The 27,530-nt window shown below is 56.6% G+C and overlaps 2 protein-coding genes across 7 annotated transcripts in view; one reads left to right on the plus strand and one right to left on the minus strand.

Moving 5' to 3' along the window:
• The window catches only part of PPP6R2 (protein phosphatase 6 regulatory subunit 2), a 59,204-nt gene extending 53,667 nt beyond the window's left edge, over nt 1-5,537 (minus strand). For all 4 annotated transcript variants that reach the window (XR_009246704.1, XM_058673186.1, XM_058673185.1 and 1 more), the window contains exon 1: nt 5,333-5,537. The gene's annotated coding sequence lies outside the window, so the exon portion shown is untranslated. The remainder of the gene's footprint in view (nt 1-5,332) is intronic.
• Nucleotides 5,538-19,312: 13,775 nt separating this feature from the next.
• Nucleotides 19,313-27,132, plus strand: DENND6B (DENN domain containing 6B). Of its 3 annotated transcripts, none has more exons than XM_058673881.1 (20): nt 19,313-19,591; nt 21,658-21,696; nt 21,770-21,812; nt 22,295-22,407; nt 22,704-22,784; nt 23,179-23,239; nt 23,325-23,404; nt 23,888-23,950; nt 24,152-24,207; nt 24,559-24,681; nt 24,763-24,858; nt 24,954-25,048; nt 25,151-25,216; nt 25,785-25,849; nt 25,998-26,087; nt 26,155-26,208; nt 26,433-26,542; nt 26,618-26,720; nt 26,799-26,873; nt 26,943-27,132. In XM_058673881.1, exons 1-20 carry the CDS (start codon nt 19,415-19,417, stop codon nt 27,063-27,065), a joined length of 1,713 nt encoding a protein of 570 aa, XP_058529864.1. In that variant the 5' UTR covers nt 19,313-19,414; the 3' UTR covers nt 27,066-27,132. The 3 variants fall into 3 exon arrangements, with proteins under 3 accessions (XP_058529864.1, XP_058529865.1, XP_058529863.1); XM_058673880.1 differs by having other exon boundaries at nt 19,314-19,591; nt 23,134-23,239; XM_058673882.1 differs by lacking the exons at nt 23,179-23,239; nt 23,325-23,404.
• Nucleotides 27,133-27,530: the final 398 nt, after the last annotated feature.

The raw sequence follows: 27,530 nt of genomic DNA on the forward strand, positions 1-27,530 counted from the left end.
CCAACACCTACACCTCCAACTGCACCTACACCTACACCTACACCTATACCCAGCACCTATCGAAACAGAAAACTAACAACAGGGGCCAGTACAAGGTAATACAGGCTCTCCATTTGGGGTGATGCAGGGATACAAAACACCAGTTCCCAATGCATTTAAATATATAAATAAAAGATGATATTCTGTATCAGAAAGAAGAGGTGGGGGCTGGCACTGTTAACTGCTGCCTGCTAACTCCAGCAAGCCACAGGGATGGGCACTGGTTGAGTCTCAGCTGCTTCACTCCAGATCCAGCTCCCTGCTAATGTGACTGAGAACGCTGCAGAAGACATGGGAATTCCAGGCTCCTGGTTTCTGCCCCAATGGCCCTAGTCTTTGCAGCCATTTGGGGAGTGACCCAGATGAATCAATCTCTTTCTTTCTCTTGCAAATAAATACACAAATCTTTTAAAATAGATTTTTTAAAAGGAGGTGGCCAGCATTTAGCGCAGTGGTTCAGTCAGCAGCTGGGACAAGTGTATCCCTCCTCACAGAGCCTGGGTGTGACTGCCAGCGCCACTCCCTCAGAACACAGTCGGGATGTGGGAAACACAGCCTAAGTGCCAGGGCCTCTGCACACACACGGGAGACCCGCACTGTGTTCCTGTTGGCTAACTGTGGCCTTAGTCCAGCCCTGACCCAGCCACACTAGTCAGTGGATGGGAGCACTCACTGGCTCTCAAATTATTATTATTATTATTATTTTTAAGAAAAGGGCTACTTGGGCCTGATTTGATAGCCTAGAGGCTAAAGTCTTCACCTTACAAACACCAGGATCCCATATGGGCACCAGTTTGTATCCCAGCTGCTCCACTTCCCTTCCAGATCCCTGCCTAAGGCCTGGAGCAGTGGAGGATGGCCCAAAGCCTTGGCACCCTGCACTGGCGTGGGAGACTTGGAAGAGGCTCCTGGCTCCTGGCTTCAGATCAGTTCAGCCAGCCATTGTGGCCACTTGGGGAGTGAACCAGTGGATGGAAAATCTGTCTCCTCTTTTCTCTGTAAATCTGCCTTTCCAATAAAATATATATAAATTTTAGAAAGAAAGAAAGAAAAAGGCTATTAGCTGTATATGAATACCACATAACCCCAATACGGCTGTTAGTGAAAATGGAGACACTGAAGAATGAGTGCAGTGCACTCCTGGCTTCGCTGAAGTGTCACACGGTGTCTTGTGTGTGTGCGGCACTGTATCTTCTAACGCACACAGTTACGTTATTCTTCAGAAGACTACACAAGAGGTGGGAGGAAGAGGGCAGCTGAGGTACAGGCAAGAGGCCAACTACACAACACCTGTGGGTACCTCTCATACTTTGTTTGGAGCTGACTACTAGCAGCTTCTGCTTTGAAAGTAGGCACCCAAGACAAGCAGCAACTCCCAGGGCTTGCAGCATTCTTTTCCTGATGGCAGCTGTATCCCTTGTCCTCGCCTTCAGGCTCCAGATGTTTCTGCAGGACCCTTGCAAGCCTTGGACTCCTGCTACTCCTTTGCGAGACAAAGTCTGGTTTTGCAACTCCAACATGTAACGCTCCTGCTTGCCACCTCCAATCCAGCTTCCCATCTTAGTAAATACACTACCACCGTTCATCCCTCCAGAGCCTGAGGCCACCCCGACCCCCACATCCCCTCATTCCACAGCTAAGGCTTCAGCAAGGTCCCGTCTGAAGCACAGCCACCATCTGCGCTAATGTGCAGTGTGCATACGTGCTCACGGCCCTCCGCATCGCCACCACTAGCCCGTTTCCCTCACAGCACAGACTCGAGCCCCAACTCCTCAACCAGGCCTACAAGAACAGCTTGACGGACAGACCACCTTCTGCCCCTCAGCTTACCCTGGCCAAGGAGTCCTGGCTCAGTTCCTGAAGATCCACCCCTCTCCGCTCCTGCTGTCCTCTCATTCTGGAAGTGTCTGTCCACCCATAGCTCACAGCTACCTTCTCGCCCTCCAGGGCTTAACTGACATGACAGTGAGGGAAGGCAAGAGAGAGCAGGAAACAAAAAGAACACAAGAATATGTGAATGAAGGAGCCCGATCTGAGGTGGCACGTTAAGCCAATACCCACAGGGCTAGTATCTCACATGGCGCCAATTCTAGTCCCAGCTGCTCCACTTCCAACCCAGCCGCCTGCCAACACACCTGGGAAAACAGAAGAAGATGGCCCAAGTTCTTGAGCCGTTGCAACCATGTGGGAGACTCAGAAGGACTGGCTCCTGGAACAACCCCGACCACTGTGGCCACTGGGAGAGTGAACCACTCGATGGAAGATACCCCCTCCACTTGCTCTTGCTCTCACTCTACTACTCTGCCTTTCAAGTAATAAAGCAACTAAAACAAACAAACAAACAAAAACAGTGGGGCCCAGCACAGTAACCTAGTGGCTAAAGTCCTTGACTTGCATGCCCCGGGATCCTGTTTGGGCAACAGTTCGTGTCCTGGCTGCCCCACTTCCCTTCCAGCTCCCTGCCTGGGAAAGCAGTCGAGGACAGCCCAAAGCCTTGCGGCCCTGCACCTGCATGGAAGACCTGGAAGAGGCTCCTGGCTCCTGGTTTCAGATCAGTTCATCTCTGGTCACTGTGGCCACTTGGGGTAGTGAACCAGTGGATAGATCTTTCTCTGCACCTCTTTCTCACTGAAAATCTGAATTTCCAATAGAATAAATCCTTTAAAAAAAGAAAACAGTGCACAAAAGTGATGTTGTGACACATCAGTCAGTCAGTGCCCCCCAGGAGTCAGCCCCCTCCCTCTTTTCTGGCGTGCCCAGCAGGGTGCCCGAGTCCGTGCTCCTTCCCCCGTGATGCCCAGGCCAGTGCCCTGCCCATCAGCAGTCCCCCACCATCACCCATCTTCTCTGCTGGCTTCCACCTGCTCAGTGCCCTCCTTGGCAGTGAGCTCGAGTCTGGGTCTACTGTCCTGGCAGGGGAGGGCTCTGTGATGGCAGCCCGTGTCCCTGGGCACTTCCTTGGCACCGCTTCAGCCTCTGGGAGGGTCCTTGCGCCTGACCCCAACCCCAACCGCAACCCTAACCCTAACCCACTGCTTGGGATGCCTGCCTCCTGTACTGGAGTGCCTGGGATCAAATCCCAGCTCAGCTTCCAGCCCAGCTTCCGGCTTGGGTGCCTGTGAGGCACTACCTGACGGCCCAAGTACTTGGGAGGCCTAGATGGAGTTCCCGGCCTGGGCCTGGGCCGGCGCTGGCCGCTGTGGGCACTTGGAGAGTAAACTAGAAGACAGAGGTCTGTCTATCTCTTTCATTTTCTCTTTCCCATCCAACTCCACCTCCCAAATAAATCAATCATACACTCCAAAGAGGTGAAGAGAGACCCATGATGGCTGAGGGCGGGAGCAGTGCAAGAGGAACACGCTGGAGAAGGGCTTCAGCAAGTGGAAGGAAGGCCCTGCAGGGAGTGACCGGCTGCGGGAGGCCCAGGCAGGGGGAGACCGAGGTTGTGAGGGGACCAGCCGAGGATGGCGGCACAGGGACTGGGTGGCCAGTGACACCTGGGGCCATGGCGGCAAGGGCAGGAAGGGCCGAGATGAGGAGAGGGGTTGGTGAGGCAGTGACTCAGAGAGGGGAGGCACAAGGCCAGCGATGGCTCCTCTGAGAGCAGGGCAGGAGGCTGGCGCAAGGACCCTCCCAGAGGCTGAGGCGGTGCCAAGGAAGTGCCCAGGGACACGGGCTGCCATCACAGAGCCCTCCCCTGCCAGGACAGTAGACCCAGACTCGAGCTCACTGCCAAGGAGGGCACTGAGCAGGTGGAAGCCAGCAGAGAAGATGGGTGATGGTGGGGGACTGCTGATGGGCAGGGCACTGGCCTGGGCATCACGGGGGAAGGAGCACGGACTTGGGCACCCTGCTGGGCACACCAGAAAAGAGGGAGGGGGCTGACTCCTGGGGGGGAACTGACTGACAAGGGGTGCCAGTGACTGAGGGAGAACCAGTGCACTGACTGATGTGGGCCAGGGGGCTGGCTAAGGGTGCCCTGACTCACTGAAATGGGGTGTTACCTGACAGGCACGCTCACAGGGGCCTGGCTGACGGACAGGGGGCACTGGCTCACAGGGGGCACTCACAGGGGCCTGGCTGATGGACAGGGGCCACTGGGTCACAGGGGCTTGGCTGACGGACAGGGGGCACTGGCTCACAGGGGGCACTCACGGGGGGCACTGGCTCACAGGGGCCTGGCTGATGGACAGGGGGCATTGGTTCACAGGGGCCTGGCTGACGGACAGGGGGCACTGGCTCACAGGGGGCACTCACAGGGGCCTGGCTGACGGACAGGGGGCACTGGCTCACAGGGGGCACTCACAGGGGGCACTGGCTCACAGGGGCCTGGCTGACGGACAGGGGGCACTGGTTCACAGGGGCCTGGCTGACGGACAGGGGGCACTGGTTCACAGGGGCCTGGCTGACGGACAGGGGGCACTGGCTCACAGGGGGCACTCACAGGGGCCTGGCTGATGGACAGGGGGCACTGGTTCACAGGGGCCTGGCTGATGGACAGGGGGCACTGGCTCGCAGGGGGCACTCACGGGGGGCACTGGCTCACAGGGGCCTGGCTGATGGACAGGGGGCACTGGCTCACAGGAGGCACTCACAGGGGCCTGGCTGACGGACAGGGGGCACTGGCTCACAGGGGCCTGGCTGACGGACAGGGGGCACTGGCTCACAGGGGCCTGGCTGACGGACAGGGGGCACTCACAGGGGCCTGGCTGACGGACAGGGGGCACTCACAGGGGCCTGGCTGACGGACAGGGGGCACTGGCTCACAGGGGGCACTCACAGGGGGCACTGGCTCACAGGGGCCTGGCTGACGGACAGGGGGCACTGGCTCACAGGAGGCACTCACAGGGGCCTGGCTGACGGACAGGGGGCACTGGTTCACAGGGGCCTGGCTGACGGACAGGGGGCACTGGCTCACAGGAGGCACTCACAGGGGGCACTGGCTCACAGGGGCCTGGCTGACGGACAGGGGGCACTGGCTCACAGGGGGCACTCACAGGGGCACTCGCTCACTGCAGGGCAAGAGACGATGGTCGACAGGGGACCTGGCTGACTTGGGGCGCTGACTGATGAGGCCGGGCTGACTTGGGCACTGACGGGGGGCCGGGCTGGCCGACGGGGCGCAGACAGCAGATGCTGGCTCACTGGCAGGGGGCCGGGCTGACACCGCGCTGACAAGCAGCGAGGACTGACAGGGCGCTGACAGGAGGCGCAGTCCATCTGACCCGGGCGCCGACGGACAGGGGGCGCTGACGGACGTGAGCCGCGACGGGCCGGGGGCGGCCACACTCACCTGTCCCGCGGGCCGGGCGAAGCGGCGGCTGCTCGGAGGCCAGGGCGCTGGCGGCAGCGAAGCCCGGGTGGCCTCGGGAGTGCCGCGCACTCATGGGCCTGGCCGGGGGCTCGGCGCCTCGCGACACGGGCGCGGCCGGCCGGCGGCTCGCGGCCCGCTCGGGTCTCCCCAAGATGGCGGCGGCGCGGGCGCGCGCGCGCTCTCCGGCCGCGGAGTCTCGGCGCGGGGCCGCGCGCGCTCGCGCCTGGGGCGGGGCGGAGCGAGGGGGGGCGCATCGGGGGCGGGTGATGGGCAAGGCCGAGCGAGGGAAGGGACAAGGGGCGTGGCCACGCCGGGGGCGAGGGCGGGGCCGCGCTCCAGTGACGGGACCACCATGCAGGCTGGTTATCTTCAAGACCTAGATGAGCTTAAATTAAAGTTAGCATGATTTCCCGTTACACTGAATTTTTTTTTATGGTTCAACCATTTTATTATTAGTTTTTTAAATTATCTTTATACTGTTGATTAGGGTGAAAAGGTTCGAAGGCTATAGGAAAGTGGGTAAGAACATTATTTTCAGGGTCCGGAGCGGTGGCCTAATGTCTAAAGTCCTCGCCTTGAACGCGCCAGGATCTCATATGGGCGCCGTTCTAATCCCGACAGCTCCACTTCCCATCCAGCTCCCTGCTTGTGGCCTGGGAAAGCAGTCGAGGACGGCTCAAGGCTTTGGGACCCTGCACCCGCGTGGGAGACCCAGAAGAAACTACTAGCTTCAGATTGGCCCAGCACTGGCTGTTGTGGTCACTTGGGGAGTGAATAATCGGACAGGAGATCTTCTCTGTCTCCTCTCTATATATCTGACTTTGCAATGAAAATAAAATAAATCTTTTTAAAATATTGTTTCCACATTCTCTTTTTTCGTTCCTGTATCTGGTGACGGGGGCTGGGGGGGGGGGAGATAAAGGAGAAGCCACACCCAGCCTCCCACCCATCCCAGGGTTCCCGATGTGGGGCATGCTCCAGGGCACTGCTCAAGTGGTTTTGATAGTTCAATTCTGAATTGCTGCCTATCCCACCATTCCAAGCATGATGAAATCTCTCCAGAATCCGCTGGCTGACATAGTCCACCTTAGAGTCTCCATTTTGCCTAGATTTTCCCTGCCAATGCTTGGCTGGGCTAGTTGATCGATTTGTTCTGTTGTGGTACCAGGTGTCCTCTGCAGGTTCCAGTGGACTGCCGTATCCTCCATTTGCACCTGGATATGCTGTCCATTGCTCCATCTGAGGCTCTGAGGACGCTCTGCACACATGCACTGCATGGTCAGACCATGGAACCTGCAATTCTCTTCATGGTTGGGGTTCTGAGTCTAACAGTTCAGTTGGGGGATCCCCAAAAAAACTTCATCTGAGGTGATCCCAGACCTGATTCTTGCATATGCTTGCTAGTGCAGGATCCGGCAGTCTGTCGCCCTTATCAGCCTATGCATATGCTGGTGGTTGGAACTGCTGGGTTAATTCTGCCTCGGGCCCGGCGGCGTGGCCTAGCGGCTAAAGTCCTCGCCTTGAACGCCCCAGGATCCCATATGGACGCCGGTTCTATTCCCGGCAGCTCCACTTCCCATCCAGCTCTCTGCTTGTGGCCTGGGAAAGCAGTCGAGGACGGCTCAAAGCTTTGGGACCCTGCACCTGCGTGGGAGACCTGGAAGAGGTTCCTGGTTCCCGGCATCGGATTGGCGCGCACCGGCCCGTTGCGGCTCACTTGGGGAGTGAAACATCGGATGGAAGATCTTCCTCTCTGTCTCTCCTCCTTTCTGTATATTTGGCTTTCCAATAATAATAAAATCTTTAAAAAAAGAGAAAAATTCTGCCTCCATCCCTGTCTTCTAAACAAACCAATGGGTGTTGCAGCCCAACCGGATCCTGCCCATCACACACTCGACTCTAATGCAAACCAGTGGGAGCTGCAGCCTAGTGACCCACAATAACCCACACCAGGCCTGCCCCTTCCCTGGTTCCCATGCATGCCAGTATGTACAGCAGACTGGTCCAGTCTGTCTCACATCCCATTTAGCTCTCGTATGTGTTAACGGGCATTGAAGCCTAGTTCAACTCAACCAGCCCCCCTATCCAGTCCACACACCTGCCAGCAGGTGCCACTCTCTGTCTAGCCATGCCTGCCCCAGTTCTGGTTCTCATGCTTGTTAGATCTGCTGACCACCTGAGAAAGAAAATACCAGCCAAGTACAAACAGGCCTTTATTATGCAAAGAGGAATCCGGTCCTGGGCGTTTCCATGCAGAGGAAGAATGAACAGGAGAGAAGACTGCAAGTGGGAAAGACAAGCTGGGCAGCGGAGACAAAGGTTTTATACCCCCTCTGACATGGGTGCTGGCATCAGCCCTGCTTGGGTCCTGATAGGACAAGGAATGTTGGCCTTTGTCCATCATTGGCCGGTATGTGGCTTTGGCTTCCTTCAGGGCACGCCAGATCTCTGGCTGAGGTCACTGTGGTGTCCACCCACTTGCTGTAACTGCAGTAACCATTAATGCTCACCAGAAAGAGTGGCAACCCGAGAGGGAGATGCCCACTGTTTCCCTACTGGGCCCACTCCCACTCTCAAATCATATACTCTCCAGGTGATTCTACAGATGACAGAATTAGCCCCCAGTGCCAGCCACTGCCAGGTGATGCTGTGGCAAAGCCCAACTAACCCACACCCACTCTGGCTTATGCATGCACCAGCAGGAACAGTCAATCCAGCCTGGCTTCCCCCTGATCCAGCTCACATGAGACCCACAGCTGTTGTAGCCCTGCCCAGCCTGGTCTGCCTCCGTTCCAACTCACACTCTCCAGTAGGGGAACCCCATGCAGCCCCCTTACCGGCTTTGCCCCATTCCCCCCTGGGTCTCGCATGTGCTGGTTAGGTGCTGTGGCCCGGTCTGGCAATAGTCTGCTTCGTCTCAGCATTTGCCCATGGGTGCTTTGCTGCAGCCTGGCCGGGCCCAGCCCACCCCCAATTCCAGTTCACGTGAACGCTACAGCCTAGCCCAGTCCAGCCCTCATGTGTACTGGCATGTGTTGCAATTGAACCTGGCCTGACCCATACTCCATTCTTGTACTCAGATTCGCCAGCAGGTGATGTGAATTGGCCCTACGTGGTTCACCCCAACCTGAGCCAAATGTATGCTGATGGGAGCATTCCCTGGCCTGATCTGGGCTGCTCCCTATTGTGGTTCTTATGCTCACCTGTAGGGACTGTGTTGCGACAGAGGAGTTGTCCAAGCTCGTCCATCTGAACCTCTCAATGCCAGATCTTGCGTACACCAGTGGGTCCATGGGCCAGCCCTACTTAGTCTGCTTCTTGTCCTAGCAGGAACAGTGGCCTTTCCTGACCAGCCTTCGACTCATTCCAGTTTTATTGTTGGATGTTATAACCCAGCCAAGTCTGGTCCACATGTAGTCACAGCTCACACCTGGCTCAGCAGGGGCAAAAACCTAGCCTAGCCTGTCCCACACCTACCTTGGTCCTCACAAGCACCAATTAGTGCTGGGAGTCTAGCCCAGTTTCACGCTCCCAGCCCCAGTCCAAACTTGTGCTGAGGGACACTGCAGCCATATCCAGACCAGAATGCAGCTCCCCACTTCAGCCCCCACACTCACCAGTGGGAACCACAACCCGGCCAAAGTGTCCCCTTAGCTCCCCAGCCAAGTCTGTTCCCAGCCTTAGATCTTGCAGTGGTTACTCTGACCCAGCTTGGCATAATCCTTTACCTGTTATGACCTTTGCCTTTGGATGCTGTAGCCTGGCTTGACCCGGCCTGCCCCCAGTCCCGACTCTTTCTGGCAGGTGCCCTACTCAGTCTGCTCCCATTCCCGGCTCATGCAAACTGGTAGGTGTGACAGCCTAGCCCAGCATGACATGTGCTCTAGCCTGGTTTCTGTACTTGCTGTTGAGCTAAGGTTTGCTCGGCCCTACCCAGCCTACCGCCCTCCAAAACCAACCTACACATTAGCCAACAGTTGGAGCTACCTTGCCCAACTTGCCCAACCCCTAGGCTGGACCATGTGATCACCAGTGGGAGTTATGACCCACTAGGGGAGTTTCCCACACTCCCCACTTGGCCCACTCCCAGACCCAGATCTCACGCATGCCAGTGGGCGTTAGGCCCTTGCCTGGCATAACCTGTCCCTCCATCTTGGCCTCGTATAAGCTGGTGAATGTTGAGGTCTGACCCACTTCACACCCTGTTTTAGAATGCACATGTGAGTGCTGTAGCCTGGATCTGGCCAAACTATTCTTGGTCCCTGAACCTATGATGGCAGGTTCCATGGTCACACCTAGCTCAGCTCGTCACCACCCCAACTCTTGAGCTAACCAGCAGGACTTGTATTTCCACAGGGTTGGGCTCACATATTCCCCACAGAATCTATCCCCGGATATGGTTCTCTCACATGCTGGTTAGTGTCATGGCCCTGCCTAATGTGACCCATCCCCTGTTCCAACATTCTGTCAGGTACTAGGATCAAGCCCTTTTAGACAGGTCCCCAGCCCTAGCTTTCACGTGGACTGGCTTGTGGTGATCAGCAATGTTCATGATAACAAGCTCTACTCAGGACTCCCATATAGGCTGGTGTATCAGTCTGACCCATACAGATCTTCTGCTCTCTCCCCTTCAAACCACCAAGTCTCAGTTCCCTTGCTTACCTGCAAGCACAATGACCCTGTCGTTGGGAATCCCTCAGGATTTATTCCTCAACTATATGCACAGTGGCCTTATCCAGGGATGTCCCTAGGCAGTAATTCCATAGCTCCAAGACCCCAGAGCTCGCCGCCAGGTGGCCAGCATGCAGAGCCCAGTGCCAGCTGGTGTGGTGGCCATCCAAAAGCCCAGAACTCGCTCACTGCTTCGAAATGGTGGCAGGGGCTAGTCCCCAGCACTGAGTCCAGCCTGGCTGAGGTACGCCCAACCGCCGCCACGCTGCTGGTAAATGTTCTTTTTTAAATTTTATTTTATTTTGATTGTGTTTACATAGTTAACAAGAATGCATGTCCATAAGACCACTGATTAGGGTGGGGAGGGTTGAGGCATGGGGGAAGGTGGGTGGGACAAATCCTTCAGGTTCCTTTCTCTTTCTCCTGTATCTGGGAGGCAAATGGGGGTTGCCCCAACTTCCAAATGACACCAATACATGGAAATGTGGGATGCCCACTTGATGTCATCTTACAAACCTCAGTGTGGAGCCCAACCCAATGGCACAGTGGCTAAATCCTTGCCTTGCAAGCTCCAGGATCCCATATGGGTATCAGCCAGTTCGTGTCCTGGATGCTCCACTTTTCATGTAGCTCCCTGTTTCAAGCCTGGGAAGGAATGGTCCAAATGTTTTGTACCCTAAACCTACATGGGAGACCTGGAAGAAGATCCTGGCTCCTGGCTTTGAATCAGCTCAGCTCTGGCTGTTACAGCCACCTAGGGAGTTAACCAATAAAAATAAAATAGATTTTTTTTTTTTAAAAAAAAGAAGAAACATCAATGTGGAAAAGAATGTTCTAAAGATGTTGCTTGGGTGGTTTTGATAGTTTCAAGATGCTGTTGGTTTCATTGCTCCAAGCTAAGAAAATCCTTCCCATGTCCACTGGCTGACAGAGCCCACCCTAGCACATCCACTCACCCAGACACTTGTTGCTAAAGCTCAGCCAGGAGAGTTGTCCAATCTGTTCTGCTCCCCATCTTCTGACGTGGCACTGCCGTCCTCTGCAAGCCCAAATGGGTTAGGACCATCTTGTCCCATAAGTGCCTGGGCATGTCATCCATTGCATAGGCATCAGCAATAGAAGAAGTCCAGTCCTGATTCAAAGGTTAGACCACAAATCCTCTGCTTCTCTCTGTGGCCATAGCTTTGAATCTAGTGATCCAGTTGGGGACCCTAATAAACCTTACCTGGAGTGACCTCAGACCTGGCTCATATATGCCAGCCAGTACAAAGTCTGGTTCAGTCCATCACCCATAACAGCCTAGGTACACATTGGTGATTGGTTAGGTTGTCCCCAGCCCCTTGTCCCATGAAAACTGATGAGTGCTGTGGGCCAGCTCTACCCATCATGCCACAAATCTGGCCCTTGTGCACACCAGCAGAACTGCAGTCTAGGTGGGATGAGCCCCAATAACTCCCACCAAGCCCACCCTCAGTCCCAGTTCCTGTTCACATTAGTACATTCAGCAGAGTAGGCTGGTCTGTGCTGTATCCCAATCAGGCTCTCACACACCTCTATGGGGATTGCAGCCTAGCTCAGCCACCCCACGTCCCCGTCCACATGTACGTAGATAGGTGCTGTCACCTTGTCCATCTTGGTCTACCTCTAGCCCTGGCTATCATGCATTCCAGCAGAGGAGTGCCCACAGTTTCCCCACAAGGCCCACTCCCACCGTCCCAGATCTTGCACTTTCCAGGGGGTAGTGTGAGCCAGTCTGGCATGACTTACGTCATCTCCCAGCACTTTCTAGTGGAAGCTGCGGCAAAGCCTACCAGTGGGCACTTACCCTGGCCCTTTCATGTGTCAGTGGGCGCAGTGCCCTGGCCTAGCCCGGCCCTCCCTCAAACCCAGCTCACAAACAGGCCAACAGTTGCTGCAGCCCTGCCCAGTCCAGTCCACTCCCAATCCCAGTTGTCACTCTCACCAGAGGGGGCAGTGGCTCAGCAGGGGACCCTTTGCAGCCCCTCTACCAGCTGTTCTCCCAACCTTGGGTCTGTATGCACTGATGGGTTAGTCTGGCATGGCCCATCTCACCTCAGCATTCACTGGCAGATGTTGCAGCTTAACCCAGCCTAGCCAGCCCCCAGTCCTGGCCTGAATGTGAACTGGCAGGTGTTATGTCCCAATCTGGTCTGACCTGCACCCCATCCTGACTCTCACACCTGCCAGTGGGTGTTGCAGACTGACACAACCTGGGCCGCCCCCAGACCTGACCCACATGTGTCATATAGGTACTATAGCCCGGCCTGGCCTGGACTGCTCCAGCCTTGGTTCTCACTCATACCAGCCAAGGCTGTGTCTTAACAGGGGAGTTCTCCAATCTCTGTCAGACCAGCTCCCAGCTGTGGATCTCACACACATCGGTGAGTGTTTGGCTCAGCCTGACTTGGCACACCTCCAGTCCCAGCCTTCACCAGTCGGCACTGTGGCCTTGACAGACCAGTCCACACCTGTTCTGGCTCTCTCCAGTGGATACTACAGCTAAGTCCTGCCTGGCCCATCCCCAGACCCAGCTCTCATGTGGGTCAGCAGGTATTGTGACCTAGATCAGCCCATTTCACACCCACTCTGGTTCTCGCAAGCACCAGTGGGTACTAGAAACTAGCCAAGTCTAGCATACTCCCAGACCCAGCCCACACAGATGCCGTGGGATTCTGCAGCCATGTTCAACCCAGTCCTCCCCTATTCCTGGCTCTTGCTGTCACCAATGGGAGTCACAGCTCAAAAGGGGCATCCCCTTAGCTTCCCTACCAGGCCTACTTCCAGCCTCATGTATGCTAGTGGTTACTCCAATCCAGCCTGGCGTGGTCTACTCCCTGCCTCTGTCCTTGCCATCACATGCTGTTGCCTGGTATGGCCCGGCCTACCCACAGTCTTAACTCTCACTAGTGGGTGCTATAGCCTAGCGCTGCCCAGGCTGCTCCCATACCCAGCTCTCAAGTAAACTGGTAGGTATGATAGCCTAGTCTGCCACGGCTATCATCCTGGCTCCTGCACATTTCAGTGTGCCATGGTTTGGCCTGGCCCTCTCCAGTCCATCCCCTTCCCCAAGCCAGGCCACATACCTGCCAACAATGGCCCGGCCTGGCTCACAGCCAGCCCTGTGTCATGTGCTCACCAGTGAGAGTTACAGCTCACTAGAGGAGTGCCCCAAATTTCCCCACCAGGCCAACTCCTGGACCTGGAACTCAGGCATGCTAGCAGGTACTGGGCCCCTACCCATCATAGTCTGTCTGCCTGCCTTGGCCCTTGTGTCTGCTGGTGGATATTGTGTCCTGATCTACCCTCTGCCCTGACATTCACTGGCAGGCACTATGATCTAGCCCTGCCAGGCAGCACTCTGCTCTGCCAGCCCCAGCTTTCTTGTACACCAGTAGGAGATGGTCCATACCAAGCAGCCCAGCTCAGCTCTCCCACATGGGCGGGTGCATTGGTCTAGTACAGAATGTTTGTCCACTAGAATCAAGATGGCGGAATAGGGTAAGGACACATTTATGCGGACGGAAAAACATTTAATCAGGATGAAGCAGAGAGGACATATTTCAGGAAAAAGGAAGGGACAAAACAACAGCAGAGGGATACCTGGAGACTGACAGACACAGGAAAGCAGAGGACACAACGGTGTGGTGTTGCAGAGACTGATACTCCAGCACAGCGATCTAAACTCCAACAGCATCCTGAACTCCACCAGCAGCCAGGTGGGAAGGGACTTTCACTGGGAGCTCGGGTGGTGAACCCAGACAAAGAACTGTCTGTTCTGCTGGTCTGTTTGACTTGACCAGGAGCAGAGACAGAGACAGAGCAGCAAATCTCAGATGGGCAGCGCGAGAACAGAGTGGATTTCACAGCCCAGTCAGCCCCTTCGAGCTGAATTGGGCGCCATTTTGCGAAAGGAGAAAAGGGCAAGGGAAGGGACAAAGCATGCGCTGAGCTGGGAGTGAGCTCATTTCTGTCTCAGTGAACTGCAACGACGTGGCATTCTACGGATTCCACCCAGGGCAGGTGGGTAGCCCTCGGATCTGACGGCCAGCAGATCAACAACTGTAGTGGTTGTATACCAGGCGCCATTTTGGGCACTGTGGCAATAGCTGTGGGACTGCAGGGGACAATAGTGAACTGCACATGTGCTGATCTCGCGAGAACTTGCTGAGGTCCGTGACTGCACTGGTCGCACAGGAAAATAATACTGACTCTGGCAGCGTACCGGTCAAAATAGGTCCGTGTGGCACCCAGACCCAAAGTCCAACAGGTTCCGGCAAGATCAGCGCCACCAACAACCTAATTATATAGGACACCTGGTGTCTCTCTAATCCTGGGACCTGCTCCAACCAGAAGTGGGAGAAAGGTTGCAGAGACAACAGTGCAGCCTCAGCACGGTATCACAGGAGATGGAGAGTGGTGAGCCAAGAGCTGGGGCTGTGGAGACCATGGTGGAAATCCAACATAAGAACCCAGACCTGGAACTCGCTGGAGGTTGTGGCACAAGTGGCTGCAAGCAAAAAGTTGTGTACCAACCGCAATAAATAAAATCGCATTGTAGACCTGTGGATGACAAAGCTTAGAAACCTGCCCCAAGGAGAAGACTCTGCTAACCAAAAGTGCAATGACCAAGAGCAAAAGAAGAGACAAAGGCACAATGAATATTACCGAAGACTCCCCTGCAAAGGAGCAAAACCCTATGCCAACCTCAGAGTTCACCGAGGAAGACATCGAGAAAATAGGGCACACAGAATCCATAAGACTCATTTTAAAGATTCTGATCAACAATGAGAAGCTCATGCAAGAGTTCAAAGAATTTAAGGAAGCAATAAAGCAAATCAAGGCTGGTATATCAGAAATTAAGTACACAGTAGAGCAAATTAAGAGTACAGTGGAGAGTCTCCAAAATAGAATGAAGCAAGCAGAAGAAAGAATCTCAGAATTGGAAGGTATTTCCTGTCATCAGGGGGAAGCAAACAAAAAGCTGGAAGCAGAGCTGGATCAGGCCAAAAAAAGTATTCAAGAATTGAAAGACACTATTAAGATTCCAAATCTAAGAGTTATGGGAGTCCCAGGAGGTGCAGAAAGAGAAGCTGAGTTTGCAAATGTATTTAATGAAATAATAAAGGAAAATTTCCCTAATCTGGAGAAAGAATTGGGAAACAAGTTCCAGGAGGGGCACAGAACTCCCAACAGGCTTGATCAAAAGCGATCTTCACCAAGACACATGATCTTCAAGCTCTCTTCAATTGAACATAAGGAAAAGATCCTTAAATGTGCACGTGAAAAAAATCAATTGACATATAAAGGAATGCCAATTAAGCTCACAGGAGACCTCTCACAGGAAACTCTACAGGCAAGAAGAGAATGGAGTGACATATTCCAGACTCTAAAAGAAAATAATTGTCGGCCCAGGATAACATATCCAGCAAAGCTTTCTTTTGTCTTTGAAAATGAAGTAAAATTCTTCCACAGTAAAGAAAAGCTAAAAGAATTTGCCTCTTCCAAACCTGCCCTACAAATGATACTTCAAGAAGTTCTCTTGACAGAAAAGAGGAATAGCACCTACCAAAACCAAAGGCAAACGGGAAGAACATCCCAGTAAAATGACAACAGAAGACTAAACCAATGACCAACCCATTCCTAAAATGAGAGGACCAAATTAACACCCATGTATATTAAACTCTGACTGTAAATGGCTTAAGCTCAATCAATGTCATAGATTAGTAGACTGGATTAAAAAACAAAACCCATCTGCTTAATGTCTGGAGGAGACACACTTCAACAAAGATCAGCAGAAACTATATCACATGGGTTTTGTTGTTTTCTGTTGGTTTCATCTCTTCAAAACACTTCCTTCTGATTAAATCATCCAATGACTCGTAGATCATGCGGTGGCATCATTTTCTTCAAGAAGGTTCTTGATTTTCATTTCTTCAGCTACACATTAGTCATTTAATAGCATGTTATTTAACTTCTTGATGTTGTTAACTTCTTTTTTCTCCCGAATGTTGATTTTGTTTTATGGCTCTTCATTTAAGGGGATGTATAGTAGCTGTGTAATGGAGACTGTCATATCTAGCAACATGTCATTTAACTTCAGGCATTGTAAATTTCTGTTTTTCTTTTTATTGTTGATTTTGAATCATGACTTTTCATTTAAGGGGATGTATAGTAGCTGTGTAATGGAAACTGTCATATCTAGTAACATGTCATTTAACTTCATGGCATTGTAAATTTCTTCTTTCTATTGTTGATTTTGAATCATGACTTTTCATTTAAGGAGATGTACAGTAGCTGCGAAATGGAGACTAACAGTCAGACGTGAGGATGTAGTGTGGTATGCATTTCTGCTTCCAGACAAAGATGGACTTACAATGAAACTGTTTACTATATCTTGACAATAGGATTCTGGACTCTCTGCCATTGTCTATGTCCGCAATGATGGACATATGACTGAGTATGAAGACCTATATGTTAATAATGATATAGAGGAACTGGGGGGAGGGAACTGGGGAGGGGATAAGGGAATATGAAACTGTATTATAAAATAATAACAACAATAATAAAATGTATTTAAAAAAAGAAAAAAAAAGAATGTTCATCCAGTTTCCCTCCTCCAAACCACCTGGACTCAGACCCCTCGTTTGCCTGCAAGAGCAATGGTCTGGTTGGTGGAAGTCTTCCAGAAGTCATTCCTTACATGTAGTGTTTGCCCTCAGCAGTCCTCCCTCCCACACATCTCCATCCCCTTCCTTGATCAGTCAGCAGGCCTCCATGCCCATGAATGAGCAGGTCCCCAAGTCTGATCTTCCAGCAGTATGGTGTGCCAGCCTGAGGCCCTGCCCACCTGTCTGAGGCCTAAGCATGTTGGTCCGAGGGGCCCCAGATCACATCTGTCAGCATGCTGGTTTCTGCACCCCTACCCCATATCTTTAAACATAATAATAATAGGATAGGTAACTATGCTGGCACACAACATAGTTACAGCAGCTCCTTGATGCTTTTCTCCCAACACTTGCCTAGGTACAAGGCACCCGGGTAGTTGCCTACAGCTGGGGTTCACCAGAGGTTCTTATCAGTGTAAGAAGGCAAGATAAAAATCAGGGTTCACATTCCAGTGGGGCCACAACAACATCCAAGGAAGGAAGGGGTGATGTCATTCTTATTCCAGTCGACGTGATTCTGACCTTAGAAGACCCCAGGGATCCACACCCAACTTTAGAGTAAGCAAGTCTGGCAAGGCCACTAGAGACAACAGATAAACATAGTAGAAATAGAAGAAACAAAAATAAGCAACATCATTGAAATGAAAATACTTCCGGTACCTCTGACAGGCATGTGCAGAGACGTGAGACTGCCCAGCTTGCACCCTTGGGTCAGGGCCTTATCTGGGAGCTGGGGTTGCAGAAGGGCGTTGGATGCTCCCAGGGCTGAGCAATGACCGAACATGCCTACGAGAACCACAGTGACATCAGGTGTCTGCTTGCTTGGACAACTGTGGGCACCAGGCAGATTGTCTCTGCACCAACTCAAGGCTGGACTCGTAGCCAGCCCCTGCCTCCAGGAGTTGGCTCCCAGCTGTGCCCTGCAGAAACAGCCATGTACGGGCCCACACAGGAGGCGCTCTTGGCAGCCTTATTTATCACAAGCCCCGGCTGGCTGCAGGCGTTAAGTCCAGGCATCCACCAGCAGAGAAGGGAAGTGTGCACAGTGGGGAGCAGCAGTGAAGCAAACAAGCCCACCACCAGAGCATCCGGTGGGATGGAGCATTCTGGGGGCCCAGATGTGAGAACTTTGCCGATGGTATGGCCTTCGGCATGGACGGCCACCGGAAGGAATGATGGCTCAGACCCACGAACAGCCGTGTTCCCAGACAGCTGGACCAGAGGCCCAGATGGGAGACAAGGCAGAGGAAGCTCCCCAACTCAGGTCAGTGGGAAGAACATGCCTGAGTCACTGGATGGGCACCTCAGAACAGTGCTGGGGGCCAGACTGTTACCAGACTGAAGTCCACAGGGTTGCCCATCACTGCTCTCTCCTTTCTCTCTTCCTCCTTGGAAAGACTAGTGGGTGCAGGGCTTCCGGGAATAGGAGTTGTGAAGTTCTTCTCAGGTTGTTTTGTTTTGTTTTAAAGTCAGATCTACAGAGAGAAGGAGAGACAAATATTCTTATCTGTTGGTTCACTCCCCAAGTGGCTGCAATGGAGCTGAGCTGATCCGAAGCCGGGAGCCAAGAGCCTCCTCCAGGTCTCCTACGCAGGCGCAGGGTCCCAGGGCCTTGGATCATCCTCTGCTGCTTTCCCAGGCCACAGGCAGGTCTCAGGCAACAGGATAAGTCAACATGAGTTACAGGAACCAACACCGGTAAACAAATCCAACTAGAAAAGGAATCTAACAGAACTTGGCTTATACACACATGCTTAGGCCACAATCACTAAAAAAAATAAATGACAGTGAAAACCTCACACCTCCCCTGCGATTTCTGCAGGAAGCTTGCCTCTCAGTCGCTTGAGAATGTTTGAGATTCCGGGTCCTCGACATGGCACTCTGGCTTTTGGGGGGGCAAAACCTTCAACAGATATCACTTTTTAAAAAGATTTATTTTATTTTTTATTGCAAAGTCAGATATATGGAAAGGGGGAGAGACAGAGAGGAAGATCTTCCTTTGGTTAATTCACTCCTCAAGTGACCACAACGGTAGGAGCCAGGAGTCAGGAGCTTCTTCCAGCTCTTCTATGTTGTGGGTGCAGGGTCCCAAGGCTTTGGGCCATCCTTGATTGCTTTCCCAGACCACAGGCAGGGAGCGGGATGGGAAGTGGAGCCGCTGGGACACGAACCTGTGCCCACATGGGACACTGGTGCCACAGGGTGTAGATTAGTCCATTGGGCTCTGGGATGGGCACTTTTGTCTTCTGTAGCTTCGGGGAGAGCACCGTGCACACTCATTGCAACAGGCAGCTGCCCTAACCACTTCCTGGGTCATCACTTGCTGACCCCATTAAGGGCACGAGGCCACCAGGCCCGGGGCCAAGGGACCCAGCTCCACTCGTCGGCCTGGCTCGAGGAGGGGGTCCATTCCTAACAAAGCCCGCACGCCGGCTACACACGCGCTGACCCGCAGCCGCTCCCGCAGCCGCTCCCGCAGCCGCGCCCGCCCGACCGGAAGTCCACTCTGGCCCGCGCGGGTCGTCTCGCTGGTGCGCTCGCCGGCACTCGGCGGTACTCGGGGCCGGGGCTCTTCCGGCGGCAGGGGGCGCACGCGGCCGCTTCGGGCTGCTCTGCCCCGAGGCGTTCGCTCCACTGCTCCGCGGCGCTGAGCTGCTGCGGCCGCCGCTCCGGTTCCCCCGGCAACGCGCCGGGAGCCGCCGCCATGGATGCGCCGTCGGGCCCCGGAGCTCGCCGGGCTCGCGGCGGCCTGGGCGCGGCCTCGCCGACGTCTTCGGGCAGCTCGGCGCGGGCCCCGGCTGCGCCCTGGGCGCGCTTCTCCGCCTGGCTGGAGTGCGTGTGCGTGGTCACCTTCGACCTGGAGCTGGGCCAGGCGCTGGAGGTGAGCGGCCGCGGCCCTCCCGCCAACCCCCTCGGAGTCAAGGTCCCCCCGGCTGAGGTCGGGTGGAGGAGGCCGGGCCCCGCACGTTGCACCTGCCGCGCCCCCTCCGTCTGTCCACTTCCCAGCCCTGGGCGGGGCTGGCAGCTGCCCCTGCACCCCCGATTGCCCCCACGGAGTCCGGCCACTGAACACCCCATCCGGTGGCCCAGACCTAGGCCCTGCGGTGTGTCCACCCGGCGTCCCCTGGCCTGGGCCTTCCCTGTGGTCTTGCCGCCAGCTGCAGCTCCTCCTGCCGCAGGTGTAGACGGGGAGGGGCCGCGTGCCAGGCGGGGCTGGCGGGCAGCGAGCGCAGGGTCCCCGCCGCTGGCTGGAATGGATCCCCAGCTGAGTCTCAGGAAAGCCAGGGACGCGTGGCTCTGCCGGGGAGAAGCTTTCCAGGGTCCGAGAACCGGAGAAGCGCAGCATTTTCTCAATGGGAACATGCTTCTGGGGCACCCGGCGCTGTGCCACACCCCCACTGTCCCCGCCGGAGCCATGGCCACTCTCACCTCAGGGCCTGAAGCCCCAGGAGAAGGGAGGAAACTTGCAGTGTTGTGGTCTAGGTTGTGGCCCTTGTCTTTTAAGCACAGACAGCAACAGGGTTTCAACAAGTGCTACATTTCATTCAGAGGGTGAGAAGTAGAAATAGAAAATGGGCGAGGGAGAGAGATACTTTTTATCTTAAGGGTGAGAAATTGCTACCTTTTGTCCTCTGTCCACAGGAAGCAAGAGAGCGTGGGAGAGGGGAAGGTGAAAGCAGAGAAAGCCCAGTGGTGCACGTGATGGAAAGGGCTTTGATAGAGCTTGAGGGAAGTGACCGGTGCAACCCCGCCTCCCCGCCCCAAGCAATGATGGGTAGCGTTACCTGACAAACTGCCGCATAGGTGGCTGAAAACCATTACACGGGGAAGTGTGGCTTTCAGACTCGGGACACTGAGCCCCCACCGGGCTCTCTGAAGCCCTTGTGGATCCAGCCCCACCTTCCAAGTGCTCCTGGTTTCCCACTTTCCCTCCTGGCTCCCGCCCTCCTATATATGTAAAGATTGATTTATTTGGAAGGCTGAGTGACAGTGAGGTCCTTAAGTGTGGGAGCAGAGAACCTACCGTGTGAGTGCAGGGCTCTGGGTCCTGGGGCGTCATCTGTGGCCTCCCCAGGTGCCTTAGCAGGGAGCTGGGCTGCACGCAGAGCAACTGGGCCTGAAGCCGGTGCTGTGGTCCTGGCTGGCAGTATGCTGAGCTCTGCCAGGTCTGCATGCTCCCCAGAGGCCTGGTCCTTCCCCATCCATGCCCTTCCTAGCTGCCCGGTCCTTGCATCTGGGCTGGCTCCGAGTACAGCTGCTTCCTGGACAGGCCGGCCGGAAGACACCTCAGGGTGCTGTGTAGTTGGGGCTCTGGGCTCCAGCCTTGTCAGCATCCTGCAGGGAGGTCCCTGTGGCATACGGGGTAGGTGGAGCCCCAGAGCTTCCAGCAGTGCCTGTGTGACCTGTTCTAGACCATTCCGAGGTTCTCTCACAGAGCCCCTAAAGGTGGGAGCCCAGTCCATCTGGTCACTGGCTGAGCCTGCAGGTGGGCCAGGAGGGGTGAAGCTGTGTGGACAGGGGAAGGCAGTAGGGCCTGACAGGGCTGCTGCTCGGTCAGGCGACGTCCGAGTGAAGATCCATAGAGGCGGCATGGCTAGGGCCCCTGTAACCTTAGAGGGTTAGTGGGGCAGGTGAGAGACCAGCCAGGCAGGGTCCTGCAGCCACTCCAGGCAAGAGAGGAGACGACCAGAGGTGGGCTCTGAAACCCTCCCCTTCTGATGTGGCAGCAAGCCAGGAGAGCCAGTTGCAGCCTGGCAGAGGGCAGCAAGGTGGACTGGGGATGCGGAAGGGGTCACTTGTGCTGGCCCCGAGGAGCCAGGGGAGGCCTTGGAGCAGTCCTGGGCTGAGGGCTGGGGAGAGGCTGGGAGATGTGGGAGGGGTGGAGTTGGGCTCAAGCCTCTGCAGCAGCCGCAGGCGAGATGTTACCTGGTGCTCTGTCCTCCACAGCTCGTGTACCCAAGCGACTTCCGACTAACAGACAAGGAGGTAGGTGGCAGCACCCTGCCTGGGGAGGAGCAGAGATGGAGCGAGTTGGCCTTGACGGGATTGTGTGTTTCAGAAAAGCAGCGTCTGCTACCTGTCCTTCCCCGACTCCCACTCAGGTGAGGGCTGCTTGCTGCCACTGGGATGGGGGCTTGCTGCCTGTGGGCAGAGGATGTGGCCAGTGGGCACCCTGGCCAGGGTCCCCCCACCTGTGGGCACCCCCACTCCAGATGCAGCATGTGGGTGGCTTCTCAGAGTCACATGGGCAGAGGATGTGGTCAGTGGGCACCCTCACTCCGGGCTGCAGCTTGTGGGTGGGTTCCCACAGTCATGTGGGCAGAGGTGTCCTGGGCCAGTGAAATGTGTCCTCCTTCACCCAGCACAGTGGCCCCTGGGAGCCAGGCCCCCGCTTCTTGTACCCTTGGAGCGTGGGAGTCAGCGTGGCCCTCGTGTAGGAGGCTAAGTCCACCTCTGCAGAGAAGCCAAAGCTGCTTCCTTGGGTGCAGACCTGGAGCAGCTGTGCTGGGTGGGAGAGCCAGTTGAGGGCCAGGGACCCTCTGGCTGTGTCCAGGGTCCTGCCATGGGACAGGCCTCTTCTCAGGTTGCCTGGGGGACACTCAGTTCACCTTCCGGATGCGCCAGTGTGGAGGGCACAGGAGCCCCTGGCACAATGATGACAGGCTGTACAACAGCAGGGCGCCCATGGCACTGCAGGTGAGCCCCCTGGCCATCCTCCCTCCCCGCCCTGGGGCCTGTTAGCCCCCTGCAGTGCCTGGGTCTCCTGGGGCCCGCCTCCAGTCCTGCTGGTTCTGTCAGCCCAGGTGCCAGCCTCCCCTGGGTGGCCTCACCAGGGACTAGGGGCTTCCCTTTGCCCCACATGTCAGCAGTGGTGTTCCCTGTGGGTGGCACTGCCCACCTCAGGTTCCGGGCCACCCTGCCCCTCTGGGAGGCACGGCTGCCCCTCTGGGAGGCTCGGCTGCCCCACAGGGCTCACTCTCTGCTGCTCCTAGAGGGACCCAGCTCACTACTTTGGCTACGTGTACTTCAGGCAGGTGAAAGACAGCTCCATGAAGAGGGGTTACTTCCAGAAGGTGAGCTGCCGGAGCCCGAGGGACTGCCCCACGCCTATGAGGGAGCCTCAGTCCTTCTGGAATGGTCTTACGGGAGAGGCAAAGAGGGTTCACGCCTCAAATGCCCCCAGCCATCAAGGCAGGGTTAGGCCAAAGCCAGGTGTCCCATGTAGGTGGCAGGGGCCATCCTTGCTGCCTGCCAGGTGTGCAGCCACTGGATCCCGGGCTCCATCCGGGCACTGTCACATGGGACCTGGGTGCCCCCTGTGAGACAGGCAAGTGGGCCTTCTCAGTGCTGGCTCTGGGGGTCCTGGCAGGCTTGAGGCAGCTGGGGTGACCTTGCCTTCCATGCCCATTGCGCCCCCCCCAGTCTTTAGTTCTGGTGTCCCGCCTGCCCTTTGTCCGGCTCTTCCAGGCTTTGCTCAGCCTGCTGGCCCCCGAGTACTTTGATAAGCTGGCTCCCTGCCTGGAAGCAGGTAGGTGGCTGTCAGGAATGGATGGTGTAGGCGGGCCTTGGCGGGCTGCCAAGTAGCTCCTGACGTGGGCCACCTGTGTCCACAGTATGTAACGAGATTGACCAATGGCCAGCTCCGGTGCCTGGGCAGACCCTGAACCTCCCTGTCATGGGGGTTGTCCTTCAGGTGAGGGCTGGCCAGCGAGCACATGTGTGCCTATAGCTGTGTGCATGTGTGTCTGTATGTGTGTGTGCCTGTATGTGTGTGTGTGCCTGAATGTGTATGTATGTGTGCCTGTATGTGTGTGTGCCTGTATGTGTATGTATGTGTGCCTGTATGTGTGTGCATGTGTGTGCCTGTATGTGTACCTGTATATGTGTGTGCCTGTATGTGTATGTATGTGTGCCTGTATGTGTGTGCCTGTATGTGTGTGCCTGTATGTGTACCTGTATGTGTATGTATGTGTGCCTGTATGTGTGTGTGCATGTATGTGTATGTATGTGTGCCTGTATGTGTGTCTATATGTATGTGTGCCTGTATGTGTACCTGTATGTGTGTGTGCCTGTGTATGCACCTTGTGCCTATGGATACACACCTGTGTGTGTTTGTATGTGCCTGCCTGTGTGCATGATGTTGTGTGGAGATGTCAGCTGCTTCCTCCCCCAACAGGTGCACATCCCATCCAGGGTGGACAAGCCGGAGTCCAGCACTGTGAGGCAGTGTGACCACAAGGTGGGGGCTGAGGCTGAGAGAGGACAGATTGACTGAGTGGTCAGCTGGGCTGAGCGGCACCTGGCCGGGCTCCTTGGCTTGCCCTGTGGGGTGGCTCCATTTCCTTGCAGGCCTGGGGACTTCGCCTCTCCCCTGTGGGGTATAGGGCAGAGACTGTGGTCTCTCGTTCTGCCCTCAGCCTCGACTTGTCCTCCCTCCCAGAACCTGTTGCCGGCCCCGGTGGTCCTTGCCAGTGTCCATGAGCTGGACCTGTTCAGGTGAGCCCACCAGAGCGTGTGCACAAGCAGCTCCTCAGACAGTGATTCTTGGGGGGAATTGTGCCCAGGTGTCTGCACCTGGAGGGAAGTGGGCAGGGAAGAGCCAACAGGAATCCTCCAGTGCCTGAAACGGCCCCTCTGGGCTTTGAAACTGTTCTGCTCTGTGCTAGTCTCGAGGCTGGGCCGACATGAGTGGCCATAGTGGCCTGCCACACACTCTCAGGTCTGCAAATATGACTGCCACCGTATACCTCAGCACCAGAGAGGCCTCTGGGCTGGGAGCGGAGAGTCCTAGGACTGGACTGGGGCTACCTGCAGGCCGTGCACCCAGCTGCCTCCGCCTGGCACCAGGTGCTTCCGGCCTGTGCTGGCCCATGTGCAGATGCTGTGGGAGCTGATGCTGCTTGGGGAGCCCCTGCTGGTGCTGGCGCCCTCACCCGACGTGTCCTCAGAGCTGGTGCTGGCCCTGACCAGGTGGGTGCCACACCTGGGCCAGCTGGGACCACGAGGCTGTCCAGGCCACAGCTGCTCACCTTCTGCGTCTGGATCCCCCAGCTGCTTGCAGCCGCTCAAGTTCTGCTGTGACTTCCGCCCCTACTTCACTGTCCATGACAGCGAGTTCAAGGAATTCTCCACCCGCACGCAGGCTCCGTAAGTACTGTCCCAGCTCCCACACCCTGACCACTCTGCTCCGCTCCCAGGGCCCAGTTTTGCCTCTCCCTCTTGCTCTCTCTCTCTGTCTCTAGACCCAACGTGGTCCTGGGAGTCACAAACCCTTTCTTTATCAAAACACTCCAGCACTGGCCCCATGTCCTCCGGGTCGGAGAGCCCAGGATGTCAGGTGAGCATCCCCAGGTCAGCTGCTGCCTGTGGGAGGGGAGGTGTCTGAGCTGGTGGTGTGCCCAGAGTGGGCACTGAGATAGCTGCTGGGCACCTCTTGCAGGAGACCTTCCGAAGCAGGTCAAGCTCAAGAAACCCTCGAGGCTGAAGAACCTCGACACCAAGCCAGGTCTGAACCCTGGGCTGGGGTCCATCCACGAGGGGGGCCTGCCTTGTGCCCTGGGCTGGGGTCCATCCACAGGGGCCTATCCACAGGGGCCTGCCCTGTGCCCTGAGCTGGGGTCCGTCCACGAGGGGGCCTGCCCTGTGCCCTGAGCTGGGGTCCGTCCACGAGGGGGTCCTGCCCTGTGCCCTGGGCTGGGGTCCGTCCACGAGGGGTCCTGCCCTGTGCCCTGGGCGGGGGCCGTCCACAGGGGCCTGTCCAGTCCCTTGGGCGGGGGCTGTCCACAGGGGCCTATCCACAGGGGTCTGTCTAGTCCCCTGGGCTGGGGTCAATCCACGAGAGCCTGCCCTGTTCTCTGGGTTGGGGTCTGTCCACTGGGGGCCTATCTGGAATTTGGCAGGCCCCTGTGAGAGTAGCCAGGCCTCTTGAGCCTTGCTCTTGGTCCTCAGATGGTTGGCGGGCATCTTGGGGTTCTCCTTGGTCGGGAGTTGGGGTGGGGCAAAGTGTGCAGCACAGCCTGCCAGTGCGCTGTGGGTGGAGATGGAGTACTGGACGCACCGTTGTTGTCCTGTAGGCCTCTACACGGCCTACACAGCCTACCTGCATCGTGACAAGGCTCTGCTCAAAAGGCTGCTAAAGGTAAGGGTGGGGGCCCACACAGGGCCCCTCCCCAGGTGCTGAGGGCTGGGTCCCTCCCTCCCTGGGGTGCTGAGGGCTGGGTCCCTCCCTCCCTGGGGTGCTGAGGGCTGGGCCCCTCCCCGGGTGCTGAGCCCGGTCTCCCTCCCAGGGCATGCAGAAGAAGCGGCCGTCGGATGTGCAGAGTGCCCTGCTGAGGCGACACCTCCTGGAGCTCACTCAGAGCTTCATTTTCCCCCTGGTGAGGCCCAGGCGGGGGCGAGGGCTGGGCAGGTGCTGTGACCCCAGCTCACTGCGTCCCCTTGCAGGAGCACTACATGGCCAGCCTCATGCCGCTGCAGAAGAGCATCGCACCCTGGAAGGTCAGGTCCCAGGGGCCTGGGGAGAGTGGCTGCTGGCCGAATGCGGGAGGTGGGCAGGTCTGGGATTCTGCAGAGCAGAGGTGGGAAGAAGTGTGAGCAGGCGGGAGCCACCATCCCTGCGCCTGCCAGGAGCCCCTCACCAGGCAGAGCAGGGGAGACCACGGGGAGGGTTGCCCGGTACAGCCTGTGCTGGGCAATGGCTCATTCACCCAGTCCTTTTTCAGACACCCCCCCAGATCCGCCCCTTTTGCCAGGACGACTTTCTACGTAGCCTGGAGCACGCGGGGCCCCAGCTCACCTGCATCCTGAAGGGCGACTGGCTGGGCCTCTACAGGTAAGTGGGTGTGGCTATGGGCGTGGCTGTGGGCACCTGGGGGCAGGCCCACAGCCTGGCTGCTGCCACCTGCAGGAGGTTTTTCAAGTCCCCCCACTTTGACGGCTGGTACCGGCAGCGGCACCGAGAGATGGCCCACAAGCTGGAGGCCCTGCACCTGGAGGCTCTGTGTGAGGCGGTGAGGATGGTGTGGGTTGGGGAGCCTGAGTTGGTGGGGGCACAGATGAGCGATGGAGGAACCCCGTGTCCCTGGCAGGACCTCGAGACCTGGATGAAGGACAAGTCCGAGGTGGAGGTCGTCGATCTGGTCCTGAAACTTCGGGAGAAGCTGGTGAGGCCTGGCCCTGCTCTGCCCTGCCTCCCGCTGGGGACGCCCACCTGACCTCTGCTGCCCCCACAGGTGCGGGCCCAGGGCCACCAGCTCCCTGTAAAGGAGGCAACGCTGCAGCGGGTTCAGCTCTACGTCACGATGGCCATCGGCTCGCTGCCCAAGGACCTGCAGGCTGTCCTGTGCCCACCCTAGGACCAGCCCGGGTCCCCAGGCCCCTCCCTGCACCACAGCCGCCTGGCAGTAAAGCTGGCCTTCAGAAGCACAGCCTGGTCCCTGCCTGGGGAACTCTGCTGGCAGAGCTTGCTCCTGCTGGGCCCCACCTGCTCCCCACAGGCTGTGGCGGGGGAGGGGGCAGGGGGCAGCTGGGACCCTACTGGTCTGGGCAGGCCCACTGCCCATCCCCTCCTGTTGCCCATCTGCCAGAACCCAGGCCTTGTGTTTGATTGTGCCCGTCAGCCCCAGCAGGCTGCCCAGCCTGCTGGACAGGCTGGCTGGGTGGGCCGCGTCTGTCCCTCACGCAGGCCACCCACCTCTTGTCTGGAGTAACAGGGAGCTTGCCCACTTCCCCCACTTGAGAGGGGCAGAGGCTGCTTGGCAATGTGCAACATGCTGCCTGCTGCCCGCAGTGCCCTCTGGATGCTCACCCTGTCCCCATGT

The sequence above is a fragment of the Ochotona princeps genome, chromosome 15, assembly GCF_030435755.1.
Source record: "Ochotona princeps isolate mOchPri1 chromosome 15, mOchPri1.hap1, whole genome shotgun sequence".
In the NCBI taxonomy this organism is placed as follows: domain Eukaryota; kingdom Metazoa; phylum Chordata; class Mammalia; order Lagomorpha; family Ochotonidae; genus Ochotona; species Ochotona princeps.

Coding starts and splice junctions, on each gene's coding strand:
- DENND6B (XM_058673880.1), top strand. CDS start 19,415: ATGGATGCGCCGTCGGGCCCCGGAGCTCGCCGGGCTCGCGGCGGCCTG. Junction 22,408..22,703: donor GGGCGCCCATGGCACTGCAG/GTGAGCCCCCTG, acceptor TGCTGCTCCTAG/AGGGACCCAGCTCACTACTT. Junction 23,951..24,151: donor TGAGGCAGTGTGACCACAAG/GTGGGGGCTGAG, acceptor CCTCCCTCCCAG/AACCTGTTGCCGGCCCCGGT.